We start from the raw sequence: 18,636 nt of genomic DNA, 5'->3' as shown, positions 1-18,636 counted from the left end.
AGTATGCCTTATGAGAAAATGTCAAGTTGTTCTTTAGCTTTCTGAGCACACCTTAGTGAACGGATTATATCCTTACAATCCTGAAATAATTCTACGCCACCCAGGTCATTCGGTAGAAAAAAGCTATATCAGAGCAACATGCCTTTAGCGTTTCCTGACTCTCATCACCTGGTCGGTACACAAAGTTGGCAATAGAACACAGGAATCCAAGTGTGTCGTTCAGATCATGCATCTGAGTAAAACGGTCATGCATTTGTTGTCTCGTCTCACCTAGAATTTCATAGATAGAGCGCTTCACTTTGGTCTGTGCAGTCAGAGGTTCATCCTTTGCTTCTTCTCGGCTGTTGCTTGTAACTCCACAGACTTTACTAGGCCCCTGACTGGTCTATTGGTAAGAGAGTTCGTGTTCGGAACGTACGGTTATGGGTTCAAATCCATGGGATCCGATGGAACGCAGTGGTTCGGAGCTCACTTTAATAAAACTGCAGGACCTGTCCTTACACGCTCGCAAGCTTGTTTAGAATGATAATCACAATTGAAACAATAAAATAAACAAACAAACAGGTTTCACTATACTTAAGTACCAGTGCTGTCTATAAGGTCGAAGTCAAGACATTGACATGGACTTCTTACAAAATACCGTTTAGGCTCTGTTTACTAGTCAGGTTATTAGAAAGCACTGATATTCCGGTTTTTTTTTTATTTATTATTATTAAGTTTACTATATTGCATGTATACAATCACAAGAATGGACATGCGACACGATTGTGATCAGCTATCAATATGATGGAGTTGCCCAATAGTTTACCCAGCTTATCAAGAAACTATGGGACACACCACACAAATTACGCCCCGTATAAAAATAGTTCCGTTTTATTTCCATCTAAATATAGAAGGAATCAATATAACATATAATTCACGTAAATTATTTTTTTCCCCTTTGAATATTTGAATACTTGTTTTCTTATTGAACATTTTCTTCACTCTAAATTAGTGGACTGAAGTGTAAATTTATACGCTGGAAAGAAAGATCAAAAAAGGGGAAACCAGCTAAAGGAAAAGGGTTTTGCTCTCTGAATATTCGATTTGTAAAAGACAAAAGAAAAAAGAGAAGGGAAACAAGGAATCAGCGAACTATAGCGTCTGCACCAAAGACCTTCTACTTAACACCACAATTCTAATACCCTGATGAAGCATTATGTGTGTTGATCCCTTCTCTGTGCCCTTCCATTGAACTGATAAATAAATAAATAAATAAATATACAGTGATATTTTAGGAAGCAGGCTAGCAGACGAGACCCCATTACTTGCATCATAAGACTCAAAAATGTGAACGACACTATATACTTCGATTTTCCTTTTATTATATTTTAATCTACACAGATTTTTCCTTTACATTTCTCTGAGATTATTGAACAAAGTGAAACTTTTATTTTATTCATATTTTAATCCACATACATTTTTCCTTCAAATTTCTTTTTCCCCCGCCCCCAAGTTTATGAAACTTTTATTTTATTTATTTTTAATCTATATTCAGTTTTTTTTTCTTTAAATTTCTTTGCGGGTTCCCAAGAGAGTGAGGGACTAAACTATAGCTTGTTTAACTTATACGGAAATCCGGCACTGATTATTTTATTTTACTTTTTAGACGGATATTTCTCTTATTTCATCCCTTATTCGGTATAATATCGATTGACAATTAATTTCGTTTGCTTTAGGGAAGGTGTGGATTATAAACCTTGACGGTCCTTGTACGGCTCATGCTAACGAGGTTTTTTAGTAATTCCAGTTCTGTTTTTTTGGTACTTGTACACCCAGCAACTAGGGTCACCCTACCTTCGACCACTCCATCATTGGTTACTGACACGAACCTCGCATTGCACTATATATCTAATTACACACAAAAAAGAAGAAAAAAAGGGACCTTCAATTAACTTAAAATACTTGCAAGTAAATATGCCATATTAAGGGTGTTGGATTTTTATGGCCTTAATTTTCATGAAACACAAAGAACAAGACATGTGCGTTGCAGAGTAGCTTTTTCCAAGGTAAAAGAAAAAAGTATAACAAAGTGGTGTATTTACCAACACGTGCAGGTAACTACGCCAAGTCTAGGATACTACTAGAAACCTCTAATAAATCTTGCAACTGCTAACATCGTCTGTATTACCCGAACTCAAATGTTACTACACAACATGGCTGGAGCAAAAATAGAATAACCAAAGTGCAAGATGAAGTTAAAAAGATAAAGTGTAAAAACGATAACCTACAAAGTTGAAATGAAGCTCCAAACACAAAAATTTAAGTCCATAAGAAGATAAAAAAGAAAACAGTGTCACTGTACTGTGACTTAAAAGAACTACACCGATATTACATGAAACATATGGGACAAATGGAAATATCTTTGTCTTCTGCAGTCAGTCCTGCACAAGCCCTGGTGTATTTCGCTGCACCATACTTGGTATTGATTTAGTAGCCATGTAATCACAAATACTGGAATCACACTTACAAAAACAAAGTGTTCCTAGACGGACACGTAATAAGGCGCACATTGCTGTAAACAATCAGTTCTGAGTTAGCACGGTACTTCTTATCTCTGTTGAAATAGTAACGTCCTTCCAAGACCGTGGCACGTATTGGAGGCGCATTCTAGCGGATTTCGTCGGAAACGTTCTTCACTGAACACTTGGCGTATTTAGATGCACTGGTGTATATACCTGCAGTTACCTAATATATGCTTTTATATGTAGCTAAGAAAAAAAATCTTGCAAGGCTTGTGGGGCGAAGAGGTGTTTATTGGTAACTTGCTCTGCTTCATAACCTAAAGAAGTATTAAATCAGTTGAGAATGTTCCAAGAGCATTGCCAGAACGAACTTAAAAACAATTATTTTTTTCTTATTAACTTCTACACGCTGTATACGAATTGTTCTATATATTTTATTACTATACTCCTTGTAGTATATCTATCCATTTATAATTTCCTTGAGTACTAAATTTATTTGCACATGTTTTGTTCAAGAGTTCTTTTAAAACATTCTACGATATATTGTTTTACGAAGGCACATGCTCAAAACGGAGGGCTAAAAAAAAAATTGAAAAATTCGCAAAATATAATCTCTCAATGACTTACAGTTATCGAGATATGGCTCTTTAAATCTCCCGAAATCGGAATGTTTTGGTGAATATCTCGAGAACGGTAAAAGTGACGCGAAAAATTCCGTCACTTTTTTTTTCAGAAAGGTTTTGATGTTCTATCGTATGGAGAAATCAAAATTGAAAAATTCGAAAATAACACACACACACACACACACACACATATATATATATATATATATATATATATATATATATATATATATATATATATATATATATATATATATATAACAACTGTTGTTATTGTATTGGTTTATTTCTAAAGAACAAAGAAAAATTTAAGTATTTATATTCATCAAGTACTCAGAGCGAGAATTTCCCAGGATTTTCACGTTTTATATTAAAAAATCCTCTTTTCCCTTTTTGCTAAATTTCCCTCAAACTATGAACACTGGGCTAGACCTGCCGAAAGTCCTGAAATCTAGTTGTAGCTGTAATGAATACTATAACATTGATGTTGGTCTCTGCATTAAGAGAAGGAACAGTAACCGTGAGTTTGGTTTGTAATAAAACAAGTTAAGTTTGTTTCACATTGTGAAACTACGGTAGAGTTTCTCAACTTAAGGTACGCGTAACACTGGTGGTACGTACGACTTATGGCGGTAATGTTTTGGTGGTACGCGGCAGAATATACAATAAAGAATATACAGTAAAGTATGGGGAGCTGGAAGTGACAATTTCAATTAGTTCCAGTTTCAATAGGCGTATAAGGTGGAAGATAGAAGTTACTTTTGAGATACTCAGTCTATAACAATAATAAATATTTTGAATTGTCGTACAGACTTTTTTATATGAAAATCCAACATTAAAACCAGAAGTGATAGATTGTTGTAACTTCTGGTTTGAATAGAGTGATTAAAACCGACATTGAATCTATTCTGGCGATATTAAGTTTAAATATCACATTCAATATAACATGATCGTGATTTTGCAAGGTGTTTTTAACACCGATACTATGTGTATTATCGGGAAATCTATATTTGTTGTAAATTTCATAGGAACAGAATTATAAATACGAAAATTAGAATGAGTAAAACAAACTGTTGCTAAATGGACAAGAAAGTTTTATTTTCGTTTTATTGTTCTTATTTACCGCTCTTTTGACATGGAATTTGCTACAGATATGCCTTTCCCGATTATACACGTACTAACATTATAAGAAATACTGAGCGAATTCGTTATTAAATTATATTCCTACAACAACACATTTATAGCCATGCGACAATAATTTTGGACGTGAGTGTACATGGATACTCTTGCTTCTAAATAAATATGCAAGGTTGCAAACCAATACATGAAATCACCACAAAAATACAGAAAATTACACTTTTAAAGGGGCTGTATGTTGGAATGGCATAAAGTGGGCGGTTCATAAGTTTTGTGCTGAATACTGTTCCATGTAATGAATCTACAGAAATATCCACAGCTATGATACTACTCGCACCTTACATTTGTGGGGGTCCGAAAATTGAAGATTGTGATTTTGATGCCATTTTTGTGGTCTAATATCTCAGGAGGGTAAAGTGTTAAAAATTGCTGTTTAGGCCACAAAGTAATTCTGTATGTGAATAAACTATTGCAATAAAAATCAGGACTGATATTACATGAAAAAAAGTGGGGATAAGGAAAAAACCGCGAAGAAAGCACGTGCCCGTAGGTGGTCGTAGCCCGAAAATAAATTTAAATGTTTGGATATTTTTCATGCTACATCTCAAAAACTACGTATGGTTCAGCAATTAGGCCCACTTTCGTTTGCGTTCAGTTGTGCAAAAGCTTGCGAGTGGTCGTTGTTCCATCTTTTTAGCTCCATGATCATTGCCACGTCTACATGGGAGAGGGGGCTAGACAAGATTGCTTTACATCCATCTATCCTATATAATCGAACCTTGTGAACACATTAACTTCCGTTACTGGGCTTGGATTTCAATGACATTTTGCTGATACTGAGTGCCTTAATACCGCTGTCCAGTTCGACGATAGACATCTCGGTACAGGGGGGGGGGGGCAAGCTAGCGAATGCTTTCACCATTTTTGGATCACTTCGTATCCAGAGGAACCTGCTCTAGACCACTTCGTATGGATTGACCCATATATGTCCATCTGTATATGAGATGCTGACCACCTATATATCTACAGTTCTTTCGTTCGTATGGAAAGGAAGTTTATTCGGAACACTTATACATAAAGTACGTGTAAAATCTACTTTTTCACTTATACGTTTGCTGTACGTTAAGTCCAAGAACTACAGGAATTACACATGCTACCTACGTTTTTACGTACACCACATACTTAAAAAAAAAAGTTTATGGTCCTTCGCGTTTGTCTCTCTGCAGCCATCATCCTGTAAATGTCTCGATTGCGTGTTGATTCCACATCTTGCTCTCAGTCAGTGCTCCTTCAACCCAATTCAACCTACTGCTGGTTGGTAAAGTTATCTTGATTTCAGGAAGTGCGTCATAGACCGAATCAGTAATCAGAAGGGACAAGATCAGGAACCGAGAATGGCATCAGTTCAATGCATTCGACTTCCTGCATTTTGTGCGTGTGTGTAAAATGAAATGAAATCTTTAAGTTTTACGTCCCACAGTTATGCCGGTTAGGCTAAAGGAGACAGTGATGATGAGAGATGAATGAAATGGTGGAATGAAGAAAGTGGGAGGAAACGGAAGAACCCCTAGACAACCCACGAGTACGGTGTCTGTCCACCACAAAGTCCACACGGCGCGAGCTGGGATCGAACCAGGAACCCCAAGCACCGGAGGTGAACGCTCTACCACTGAGCCACCGCGGCGATAGAATATTTTGAGAGTGAGATTGAGGGCGATTAAATATCTTGAGGACAACTAAGGTCGTAAGAGAGAAAATATTTTGATATTTTGAGGCAAGGGCGAGTGAGGTTGTGCGCGAGAAAATATTTTGACTGCGAGTGAGGGTGAGGGCGAAAAAATATTTCGAGCGCGAGAGCGAGTGAGGTTGTGGTAGAAAAAATATTTTGAAGGCAAGGGCAAGTGAGGTTATGGGCGGAAAAATATTTTGATTGTGAGGGCAAGTGAGGTTGTGGATGAGAAAATATTTTGAGGGTGAGGACGATTGAGGTTGTCCTCGAGAAATATTTTGAGGCCGAGGGTGAGTGAAGTTGTGGGCGAGAAAATACTTTGAGAGTGAGGGCAATGAGGAAAAATGTTCCCTCAGATCCCCACCATTTTCCGCGGACTATAACTCCAAAATGACGTACAGTACTTGCGCAACGAAGTTAGTTTATAGTATATATATTGCTCATGTTTTCACTTAAGGATTCATTTCTCGAAGTTCCTTATTGTTGTTATTTTTCAACACCCTGTATATTGAATTTTATTGAATTAATATACAAGAAAAACATTAGTTTCTTAGAAAATGTCCTCATACAATTTTCTTAGATCGTTATACAAAGCAAATATATTTTAGACAGGGTGTGGCATAAGGCAAAATTATCTTGAAAGAAAGTACCTATACTAGAATATAATAAAGGTGTGTATGAGCCAAACCGGAAATCATTTTCTTGTGCTAAAATAGGACATTACATAGTATTCCAGTGCATTTCTTGTTAACCATAAGGTATTGGTAGTTTACTTCCTTTTATCTTATGTAACACAAACAAGTGCATTTAAACGAAAGAATCCTGAAGGCGCTACACATTAAAGACCATTAGTTTACAACTAAATTACATCATGCTTGAGTTAATTGGTTATATCTACTATAAATTACAAGATAATTGGTGGAAAATATTTTATCAAGCTTATCTTATTCCCCTCATGTTTTGACATCATGTGAAGAAACTTTCCATTAAATTTACACGTGATTTGGCTTATTAACTTATGTTTTAGGCAAAACTGAAAGCTTCCAAATCTTAATGTAACGTTATAATGAACATAGCTAAACAGAATTTTTCTCAAATACGAGGGATTTAGTAAGTAGAAACTGTCAAATAGTAGCTGTAAAAATACATTATTATATTACAATAGCTCTCTTTTGAGCTTAGTAGCTCCCTCGTAGCTATTTGATTGTACTGTAACCAATTACAAATCTATCTTTGGGCATGGATAGTTAAGAAGAGTTACTTGCCCCTCCCCTCCGTTTTAGCGTCATAACAGAAATAAGAAGCACTCAATACTACTGTGTGTTGCTAACACTTTATTATTTGATTCATAAACATTTATCTATTTTTAAAATATGTTTAACGTTGCATGATCATGCTCTTTAATATATATACTCGGTTAGGAGAGAAACATTATACAACGTTCTTACAGAACTTGGAATACCGAGAAAGCTAATTAGATTAATTAAGATATGTTTAAGTGAATCCCAAAGTAAAGTCCGGGTAGGAAAATTTTTGTCCCCGAGCTTCCACGTCGAAAGTGGCCTGAAACAAGGAGATGCGTTGTCGCCATTATTATTTAACTTTGTGCTGGAATACGCCATAAGGAAAATCAAAGATAGCAACCAGGGCCTAGAGTTGAACGGCATTCACCAGGTTATGGCATATGCTGATGATGTAAATTTAATAGGGGGTGATAGGAGAACAGTAGAAATAAATGCAGAGATCTTATTAAACGCTTGCAGGGACATGGGTTTAGAAGTAAATGCAGAGAAAACTAAATACATGGAAGTGCGTCGGGACCGTAATACGGCAAATTGTGGAGGCGTTAAAATATTAAATAATGCTTTTGATAAAGTGGATACTTTCAAATATTTAGGATCAATATTAACAGACGAAAATCATATTCACGAAGAAATTAAAAGTCGACTAAAAGCAGGGAATTCGTGTTACTACTCGGTTCAAAATCTCTTGTCGTCGCGAATTCTGTCGAGGAATTTGAAGCTTAAAATATATAAAACGATAATCATGCCTGTTGTTCTGTATGGTTGCGAAACATGGTCGCTTACTCTGAGGGAAGAACATAGACTGAAAGTATTTGAGAACAAGATCCTGAGAAGAATATTCGGACCCAGGAGGAACGAGAATGGGGAATGGCGGAAGCTTCATAACGAGGAACTACATAGTTTATACGGTTTACCCAACATTGTTAGGGTCGTCAAGTCTAGGAGGCTTAGGTGGGCAGGTCATGTAGCTAGAATGGAAGAAAGTAGAAACGCTTTCAAAGTCTTGACTGGTAGACCCATAGGAAAACGACCATTAGGAAGACCTAGGCGCAGATGGTAGGATAATATTAAGATGGATCTCGCAGAGATAGGAATACAAAGTAGAAACTGGATGCAATTAGCTAAGGATAGAAGTCAGTGGAGAGCTTTTGTGAACGCGGCACTGAACCTCCGGGTTCCATAGGCCATCGAGTTAGTTAGTTAGTTATATATATATATATATATATATATATATATATATATATATATATATATATATATATATATATATATATATATATATATATATATATATGAAAATGATCTTGTTTCTGATTGCATGACAGAGAAACAGTTGAACAGTTTGCTATTATTTGAACATAGTACCTCCCTTCAAATGGGTTCCTATCATGTCACGTTGGCCAAAATGTGTATCCGAAGAAGAAGAAGAAGAAGGATTACCTCCCTTGAAATGGGCTTTTATTTTGTCACTTTGGCCAAATAGTGAATTCTAAGAAGAGGAGGAAGTACCTCTCTTGAAAAGGGTTTTTATCATGTCACTTGGCCAAAATGTGTATCTTGAGAACGAGAGAGAGGGTACCTCCCTTGAAATGTTTTTTTATCATAGCACTTTGCCCAAAGTATTTATCCTAAGAAGAAAAGGAAGTACTTCCCTTGAAATGAGTTTTTTTATCAAGTCATTTTAGCCAAAATGTGTATCCTAAGAAAGAGATGGGATACTTCCCTTCAAATGGGTTTTTATTATGTCACTTTGACCAAAATGTGTATCCTAAGAAGGAGAAGGGTTACCTCCCTTGAAAAGGTCTTTTATCGTGTCACTTGGCCAAACTGTGTATCCTAAGAAGGAGAAGGGTTACGTCCCTTGAAATAGAGTTTTGTTGTGTCACTTTAGCCAAAATGTGTAGTCTAAGAAGGAGAGGAGATACTTCCCTTGAAAAGGGTTTTGACATGACACTTTAGCCTGAGTGTTATCCTAAGAAGGAGAGGGGGTATATTCCTTGAAATGGATTTTAATTATGTTACTTTGGCCAAAATGTGCATCCTAAGAAGGAGAGGGAGTACCTCCTTCAAATGGGCTTTTAACACGTCACTTTGGCCAAAATGTATACCCTTAGAAGCAGAGGGGATTAAGCAAAAAAAGAGTATCCTAAGAGCCTCACAAGTTGCGAAGATGAACCTTGGTATTGGAAACATACTTAGAACTTTGATTAGACCTTTTTTTTTTTTTTTTTTTTTTTTTACTTATGTTACTTTCATTAAATTGCAAGGGCGAGAGGATCCAGAGAAGCGAAGAGATTTAAAATGTACGCCAAAAAATAGAACATATGGTTCTCAAATTAGACGGATGAAACTGTACATTAACTCCTTATTACAAATAAGTTGACATCTTTACAAGTGTTGTCAGAAATTTCGCTTCTGAACTTGGATGGTGGAACTTCTACAATAGATTAATTGCCTATTTTGTATTCAGTTAATGGCAAAAATAAGATAATATTAAACAATTTAAAATGAATTTTTAAAAGTAGCATTTGGGTATGCCTAGGTTATCATCATTACCATTTTATTCAAATGGGTATCTAACTAGGGATTATTCCAAAGTTGAACCTTGAATCTGAGGACAACCTATATATTTACTGTGAAAGCAATGTCTCTCATGTCACGGTCCTGACAAGATGCTGCTGCCAGGACTTGGCCTTTGTTTTTAGGGTGTGAGGGCCACGTAAATGCCATGACGTGTGAGTTACATGCAGGGGTGGATCCAGGAAGGACTTCTGGGGGAAGCGGTGGGTTGTAATACTGCTACCTAGAGCTACTTTTAAGAGTTCCACAGTCTGGGATGGGTTTTATTTATATACTGTATATAAAATAAGAAAGTTTCCTCTTCTTGGGGGGGGGGTGATCGCCCCCTTGGATCCGCCACTGGTTACGTGACTCTCAAACATGATCAAAAACAAAAGCCAAGCTCCGGCAAACAACATACACCTTCTTTCCCCTCATTACCCGAGCCTTGTAGTGGCGAGAGGGCTTAAACCCTGAAGGGTAACCAACCTTGTCTATATAGATAATAAAGAAAGAGCTTTTCTTATCGAGTAAATAAGTTCAAATTACTATCCGACTAGTTTTCACCTAGTTAGTAATTCAAAATCTATTGAACAGTCAACGAATGCTAACTTCGGAGCTGAGCAGTTAACAAATAGATACTGAACGTACTGATCTGACTACGTATATAGGTGGAATCCAGAAAAAATATAGAAATTGAAATACACCCAAATGTGTCACATATAGCCATAACAATGAGTCACATTAGTTCCGTGATACCAAGTGACTTGCTATTGACTACGCAAGGAAGTGAAACCTATTTTGGAACTTGCTCGACAAAACCTTTCAGGAAATATATAGGTTGTCCGCAGATTCAAGGTTCAACTTTGGACTGATCCCCAGTAAGGGTAGTTGGGAGAAGAAGTTTAAGTTTTTCACAAGGAATACCAGTGCTTTGAGCCTCAAGATAGAACAACAGTTCTTCTGTTTGTTTCTATATTTGCGAACGAAACCTTGACTACAGAACCTATTATATGTTTGATAGAGGATGTAGACACTAGATTTAAACCAATAGATTCAACATTTCACTCTCTTCCTTTCTTCCCTTCACGCCCCTTGCCCAGTTTCTTTAATAGAAATGTTGAACTTACTTTGGCTACTACAAAAATTCCTCGAAAGCATGTTTGTCAGAATTCACTTAATTGGCGTAATTTTGCTTTTTTTTTTTGTTCTTATTTTTGTTATTTTTAAAATATTTTTGGGAACATTTTCATACAATAAATGATTTCTATCATCTCCACTCACTTATCACTCAACTTTAGCCAAAGGTCGAAGGCAAAATTAGTAAATGTGAAAAATTATAAACTACAGTATACACGCAAGATATAATGAGTATGGGTGTAAGGGCGCCGATCCTGGGGGGAGCCAGGACGCCCCCCCCCAAAGCTCAAGTAGGCCCCTCATTGTATTTGTGAATATACAATATTTGGAATAATTTGAATGCAATTTGCCTTAAACTCCTCATATATATACCGTCTGCATCTAAATAGAGATGCGCTCGAGTCGAGTCGAGACAGAATTTTCCTGACAAAATTCGAGTCGTGACACAGCTCTTCCAATAGAAAAATATATATTTTTCGAGTCGAGACATCACTTTTACAGCACATTTTCGAGACGAGACAGTCTCAAATCTTGTCTCGTGCGCATCCCTACATCTAAATGCCTCCCCCGCAAATTTACAGAGAAATCGGCGCCCTTGTAAGAATGTACCTTCTGCAAGTATTTGTAGTATTTTGGCTATGCATCAATAACCTCTTTCCACTTCTCTCCAATTCCATTCGCAAAATTTTATCCTAGGCTTCCTATTCCATTAGCACTAACTCTTTACTTAACCGTAGGCAAAAGAGTATGTCCTATGTATGTACAGTCAGCGACAAAAGTTATTTCCCTTCATGAAATTAGCTTCGTAAATAACTTCAGTATGGAAGGGCAATTTGAGTACAGTTTTCAATAAATTATAAAGAATGTAATTTTCTGTTGAAACTCGGTGAAACTGTGTACATTCCATCGTTATTCCGAAAATAAATTTTTACCAAACGGAAAAAAAAAATATCACTGACTGTACAAATTGAAAATTGGAGTACACGTCTATTTATAATACTCTGTGAGTAACGGTAATTCCTAATAAATTTCAGTCGCCGCTCCGCCACCTTTGCTACCCTATACGTCTCTGTCTTTGCTTAAAAATGACTAATGATGATAATGAGCATGAGCATGCTTAGATGTTTATTATTAACGCAAAGGGCATATTAAATGTAAATAAGGTTGTAGTTACTTTCATAAAATCCACAATCATTTGTTCTTCCCTACTTTCATCGTCTATTTGTTGATACTTCTTCAGACATGGATAATTCTCCTGGTTCAGTTAACAGTAAAATATTTCTTCATAGAAATAGTCATGCCTCCTACACTTTCCTTCTGTAGTCTCATATCAATACCTTTCTTGGTACGGGTAAAAATGTAGGAAACCACAAAAAAATTTATTCATTCACTATCTACCTCATAATGCCTTATAGATTCTTATTGTCTTCACACATATCCACCAACTGCGTACAGATTTATAATATGCCTGCAAACTTATACGTATGTCTACACACTTACGTGCCATAAATAATATAGACTACACCGTCCGACACTTAAGTAACGAGACTGATTTTATTGTGACGAAACAGTGAAAGAAATCCGTAAACCAATATATGCGTTCGAAAGAATAGTCTCTCCTCTACAATCTGGCAACACCGCATTGTCGCACACAAAGCATGACGGGAAATACGACGCCATTACTAGCAGTTACTGAGAGGCCCTCGTCACGCTAGCAGCATGGAGCAGAAAGCGAAAATCAAATTCTGTGTTAAACTGGGTAAAAGTGTCACAGACACTTTGATTTGATACAGAGGGTGTATGGGGGTGTGGGGATAAAAAGAAACTTCGACTTCAGAAGTCAAAAGCGAAGACAATGCCCCTGTGTTTGTACGACAGTAAGAGTATCATTCATCATGAATTTGTACCAGAAGGTCACACAGTGAATGCTCAGTTTTATTTAAGTGTTTGGGAGCGTTTCATGAAGAGAAATCGTCGTGTTCAGCCTGAATACTCAGCCCAGGTAGCTGGTTCCTGATCTATTACAATGCATCGGCAAACCCGCAAGGACTTGTTCAGAAATATTTGACCAAATGCAAGTTTGTGTAATGCAGCACCCCCATATTCTTCAGATATGTCCACCTGCGACTAGTTTCTGTTCCCTAAACAAGTGGTGCCCACCCACCCTCATGTCCATGACGCACCCCCCCCTCAATTGCCTATCCGTAGGTGTTCTTCCATGAAAAAAAAAAATCTTTTCGATTAATTTTTACACCCTCTCAAACATATTTATATAGATTTTTACCCCCCCCCCGAAATATTTCAATGACGCAGTTTGCGTCATAGCCCCCCTTGTGGGCACCCCTGCCTAAACTGAAGTTACCATTAAAAGGGACAATGTTGAGGCAGGGGCGTCATTTCAGACTTCGCTTGGAGGGGGCAAGAGTACCACCGACATAAGACTTACACGTTTTGTACTAGTATATTAGTATACAATCGATTAAAGTACAGTGAAACTTGCTTAAACCGGAACTTGAATAAGACGGAAATCTGTCTATAGCGGACATTTTTTAAAGTCCCGGCAGCTCTTATGGGAATCCCTTTACAAATAGTTTCTGTAAAACGGAATCTTCCGTAACGCGGAAACGGAAAGCAAAAATAGTCCCAGGGAACCTATGAAGCTTGCATAAAACGGAATCTCTTTTTCGCAGTGGAAGGTTGCAAAAGGTTACCTTTCATCTCTCTTGTGCGTGTCTTATTTGGAGGTGAAGAGATGAATATGGAATGCCACTTAATAGAACAAGTGAACCCTCCTTCATTAGTTCTTGCCTTTAAATAATGCATCACAAAATACCTCTACAGATTTGACCTCGTTTTCCTATGACGATCTTTTGCTGTTCGGAAGCACTGAAGCAGATGATTGACAGATTATTGTTCATGTACCATTTTTTTTTTCTATCTGCACTTGCTTTCAATCCTCCACCTGTGAACTTCACCTGGTCTTAAAATAATGCTGGAGTCCACAAGTCTTTATAAAAAATATATGAAATGAAATAAAATCTTTAAGTCTTACGTCCCACGGTTATGCCGGTTAGGCTAAAGGAGACGGTGATGATGAGAGATGAGTGAAATGGTGGAATGAGGAAAGTGGGAGGAAACCGGAGAACCCCGAAAAAACCCACGAGCACGGTGTTTGTCCACCACAAAGTCCAAACGGCGCGAGCTGGGATTGAACCAGAGACCCCAAGCACCGGAGGGAATGCTCTACCACTGAGCCACCGTATGTGTGGGTGTGTGTGTGCAGAGTAGCAGAGTATGAAAGACTGCATTTTGGAGTTCCAGAGCAAATATAAAGGTAAACTATAAAACCATTTCCATCTGTCTTATATTTGTAGCTATTTTCAGATTTGTATAAAACGGAAATCTGTTCTAAACGGAAACAAAATTTGGACCAATCGCTTTCCGCTTTATACAAGTTTCGCTGTATATGTAATCCTCAAACGCTTGAGGGGGGGCAATTGCCCCCTCCTGCCCTCCCTAAATGACGCCCCTGTGTTGAGGACATCCAAGCAATTGTGATAACGGCATTACAGAACATACTACAAACTTGATTTGTAGAAGATTTTCTACTTCTTGCGTAATCGTGCCACTCGCTGTATTACTTTGAGACACAGGAGGAATTACTTTGAGTAATAAACAGGTATTATGACATTATCTTTGTTTGTTTGGCCACAATAAACTTAGTTTCATTACTTAATTGTCGGACGTTGTATCTGCAAATTTATATATTATTACAACTAGTAATCGTTAGCCAAAGAAGCAACAAAATGTGTTAGTTGGTGACTCTAATCTAACATTACATATTTTTGGGGGTAAGGCAGGGCGAACCAAGCACATATCGTATCTCTATCTTAATTGTCAATGAACACAGTAAACATCACTTAAGTAGTTGAAGGAAAGAAATCATACTCACCTGGCACCTTGTTTCAGGATCAGCATATATCCTACTCCTCAAATTCACTTTTGAACTACACCTAAAACTTGTTTTAGGAATGTTCACTAGAGCAGGGTAGTCAATTCCTGCCCTTCCTCTTACAGTATTGTCACTAAGAGCTACATTGGCATTGATAGCTTCAGCTACTTCTTTAACTACAGGCACTGGAAGCTGGCGGACAGCACGATACCTCTCTGGATACCCTCGACGTAACCTATTATGGGCATCAAAGAATAGTCCGAAACTAGGTTCAAAATTTACAGCTCTTGGAGCGTAGAAAGGAACCAATGGTGGATGGACACGGCCGGCAAATACACCTCCGTTACCAAAAATACTAAAGCCATTGGCAAAGCCCACTGGGTATCCAGATGGGTATGGCGACAATGTTTGGGTTTTCACTGGTACAACATAGTGTGTGGGGGCTGGATGGTCACGGATGTAACTGCCAATCGGAGGGCGAATGATGTACGTCGAATCTATAACTGGAGGGTATTCATATTGGTACTGTCCTTCGGGTGGCACGTATCTTCCGTCTGGATTTTGGACGATTTTGATTACTGCTACTTCATCTTCTGGGTCTTCTGTGACGTCTACACTTTTATGTTTCCTAGTTTCTAGAAGAACTCCGTCCGGAATGGCAATACCTTCTTTGTTAAGTTTGTTCAACACTAAACGATCCACTCTGAAAGCTTCTTCGGGGATCTTTCCTCCAGTTCGTGGCAGCACCTGTTCTCTGTAGATCTGTCTCTTGTGCTGAAAAAAAAAGGAGAAAAATATTATTGTTTACTACCTCGAAATCCATTACCAAAATGTCAAGCAAAAATTGAAAGGAAAAATAATATTTAATGTTTCTTCAGTCATTTGTTCAAATACGATTAATTATCTTCCAGAAATGGTCATAGTATTATCAGTTACAAACTAATAGCATTTAAAATAAGAATTAAGCTAAGCAGCACGTGTACAATAAGGTCTACGAATATTGAAAACAATATTATGCTAAGTTCAGCGAAAGGATTACTCATTGCCACTTCTCAGGACACCTTGAATAAAGAGTTGGGAAAAGACTTATAAAATGCTTCGTGCGGAGTATTATGGGGGAGAAATATGAACATTACGCAAAAATGATTAAAAATGGCTGGAAACCTTTCGAAGTATGAGTGTGGGGAAGAATGGACAGAATTAGTTGGGACGAGTGGAAAACGAACGAGAGGGTGTTAGGAATGGTGATGGAGAAAAGAACAATTTTAGATATTACTGGCAGAATACCCGTTTTTCGCGCGGGGAGAATCGTTTCATTTTGCATATAACGGACTGAATTTAGATTTAAACGTCATCGAAAGTGGCACTGTTCATCTCAGCGACCCCAAAAACTATGGATTAGACACTGTTATAATTCCTTTTCGATCATTTTTATATATTTCCCACAAGTTGTAGGGATGAATTTGGATATAAACGGTGTTGAAACTGTCACTGTTCATTTCAGCGACCCAGAAAACTATGGTTTCGACACTAATATCAGCCATTTTCGATCATTTTGAATACCTATCCCTCCCCTAAGTTGCACCGTTATAGTGAAATGATAAAATCCATTGCAGACTCGAACCTCATCCATGTTGAAAATTTGATTGAAATCAGTCGGGCGGTTCAAGAATTATGAAATCAGAAACGTAATCACTTTCAATTTTATATATTAAAGTGATTGTTGCAAGTATAAAATACTTGCATAAGAAGTCAGAAAATATGAATAAGAGCGGACTTGCGTACAAACAGTGAGTTTTTTTTTTAAACCTATGTGGACAGGCAGAAAGTTACAATTATAAATCTCTGCCCTATCCAAGGATTTTATAAAATAGAGGATCTGCTCATATATATCTTCATCCTATTAAATAAGGAAGCCAAAAAACAACCGAGCATCGGCACAGTGCTCTCAAACGGGTCGGGTCGGGTTGTCGGGTCGGGTCAGTCGGGTCAGGTCGGGTCGGGTTGTCAGGTCGGGTCAGCTCGGGTCGGGTTGTCGGGTCGGGTCAATCGGGTCAGCTTGGGTCGGGTTGTCGGGTCGGGTTATCGGGTCGGGTCAGTCGGGTCAGTTCACTTTGGTCAACTGAGTTTAGGTTGAGCTTAAACTCGGCTGGAGTCGAAAGCTGCTGTTTTTCACTAGCTGCCTAATTAAAAATAGCAATTTTCAATTGATTTTATAGAAGCCATAAATCTATTTTGAACACTTGCAGCTAGTGTTTTTATGGTAAATGCTTATTTTTGTACTTGTGTGTACTTTAATTTTTAAATGTGGAAGATTGATTTTACCAATCGACTGTAATATTAATATCTACGCCAATATGGAGTCTGGATTTAGAACAAAACTAGAAGTTGTTTAACACGTTGCTGCCAAGGGTGAATTTTGTTGTTCACCGGTAGAGTGCCAAGCGTACTTACTTACATTATTCTTGTTTTGTTCATATTTTTTAAACATAATATTGAAACATAATCTAAGGCGTGGTAGTGAATCCGCGTGCATAAAAGTTGGGGGTTCGATCGGACCTACGTGTGTATATTTTGTTTATGGGCAAGGGGATAAATTACAGTTGAACTGGCAACTCTGTTAGAAAGTTATTTGTTTATTACTACTTGTGCAGAAGTGAGAAGTGTGGACATATTCATCTTGCTTTTAGTGCTAATAAGTAATATCTTTGTGCAATGAAAAACGAAGAAATATGCGCAGAACTCGATCTCATTAGTAATAGCAGTGTAGTGATCTAGACTTTTCTGAAAATTCAGCAAATGACAGGGACACTGACATCTTGTGAAAATAAATTAGAATAAATAATGAATCAATTGTTAAACTTTTTAACATGTCACTGAAAAAGCAAAACATAGGTCCGATCGGGTCTACAAAAGCAACAAATGCTTGTTACTTGGTATTTAGCGCCCCTAGCGGCGTTAATAATCAATATCAAAGACCAAAACCTACATGTGTAATAAAAACACAACAGTTCAATAACAGTAGAGACAGGATTTAACAATACAAGTACTCTAACATCAATTCGACGAATTAGAAATTGTGGGTCCCATCGGACCTACAAGAACATTTTCTTAGATCACTCCAGTAGGTCCGATCGGACCCACATGGCAACTAACATGTTAAGCAAGGCTAAAAGAATGATTGGATATGGACGACCAAGCCCAAGCAGGGCTGCGGTGGCTCAGTGGTAGAGAGTTCATCTCTGGTGCATGCTATCCATGGTTCGATCCCAGCTTGTGTTAAGTAGAGAAACGGAGAAACGCCGTGTAGTGGGTTTTCTCGGGGTTCTGTTTCCTCCCACTTTCTTCATTCCACCATTTCATTCATTTCTCATGGTCACCGTATCCCTTAGCCTCGGTGCAGAATCGAGGGACCTTAAACTGAATATTTCATTTTATTTCACCAAGCCCAAGGACATCGATACAAGAACAAGATAAAGATTGGATATGCAAGACGAATTGCATAGTAATCTTGCTCTTGGCCTTGTTTTGGTGATCACCAAGTAGCGATGAGCATATTTTCTTGCTTTCCGTATAGTATGAAAGACCATAATCAAAATCACACTTGGTCTTCATTTGTACCGATGAGGCGAGCATTCTTGGCTCTTGTATAGCATGAAAGACCACCAAAACTACGAAATGCAGGACC

The 18,636-nt window shown here is 37.7% G+C and overlaps 1 protein-coding gene across 2 annotated transcripts in view; it reads right to left on the bottom strand.

Moving 5' to 3' along the window:
• The window catches only part of LOC145664505 (uncharacterized), a 285,366-nt gene that overhangs the window by 36,489 nt on the left and 230,241 nt on the right, over positions 1-18,636 (bottom strand). For both annotated transcript variants that reach the window (XM_081731232.1, XM_081731241.1), the window contains exon 2: positions 14,949-15,722. In XM_081731232.1, coding sequence (XP_081587358.1) covers positions 14,949-15,722 — 774 coding nt within the window. The remainder of the gene's footprint in view (positions 1-14,948; positions 15,723-18,636) is intronic.

The sequence above is a fragment of the Thermobia domestica genome, chromosome 1 (assembly GCF_964235325.1).
Source record: "Thermobia domestica chromosome 1, izTheDome1.hap1.1, whole genome shotgun sequence".
Classification (NCBI taxonomy): domain Eukaryota; kingdom Metazoa; phylum Arthropoda; class Insecta; order Zygentoma; family Lepismatidae; genus Thermobia; species Thermobia domestica.
This window is presented reverse-complemented; position numbering and strand designations above follow the sequence as displayed.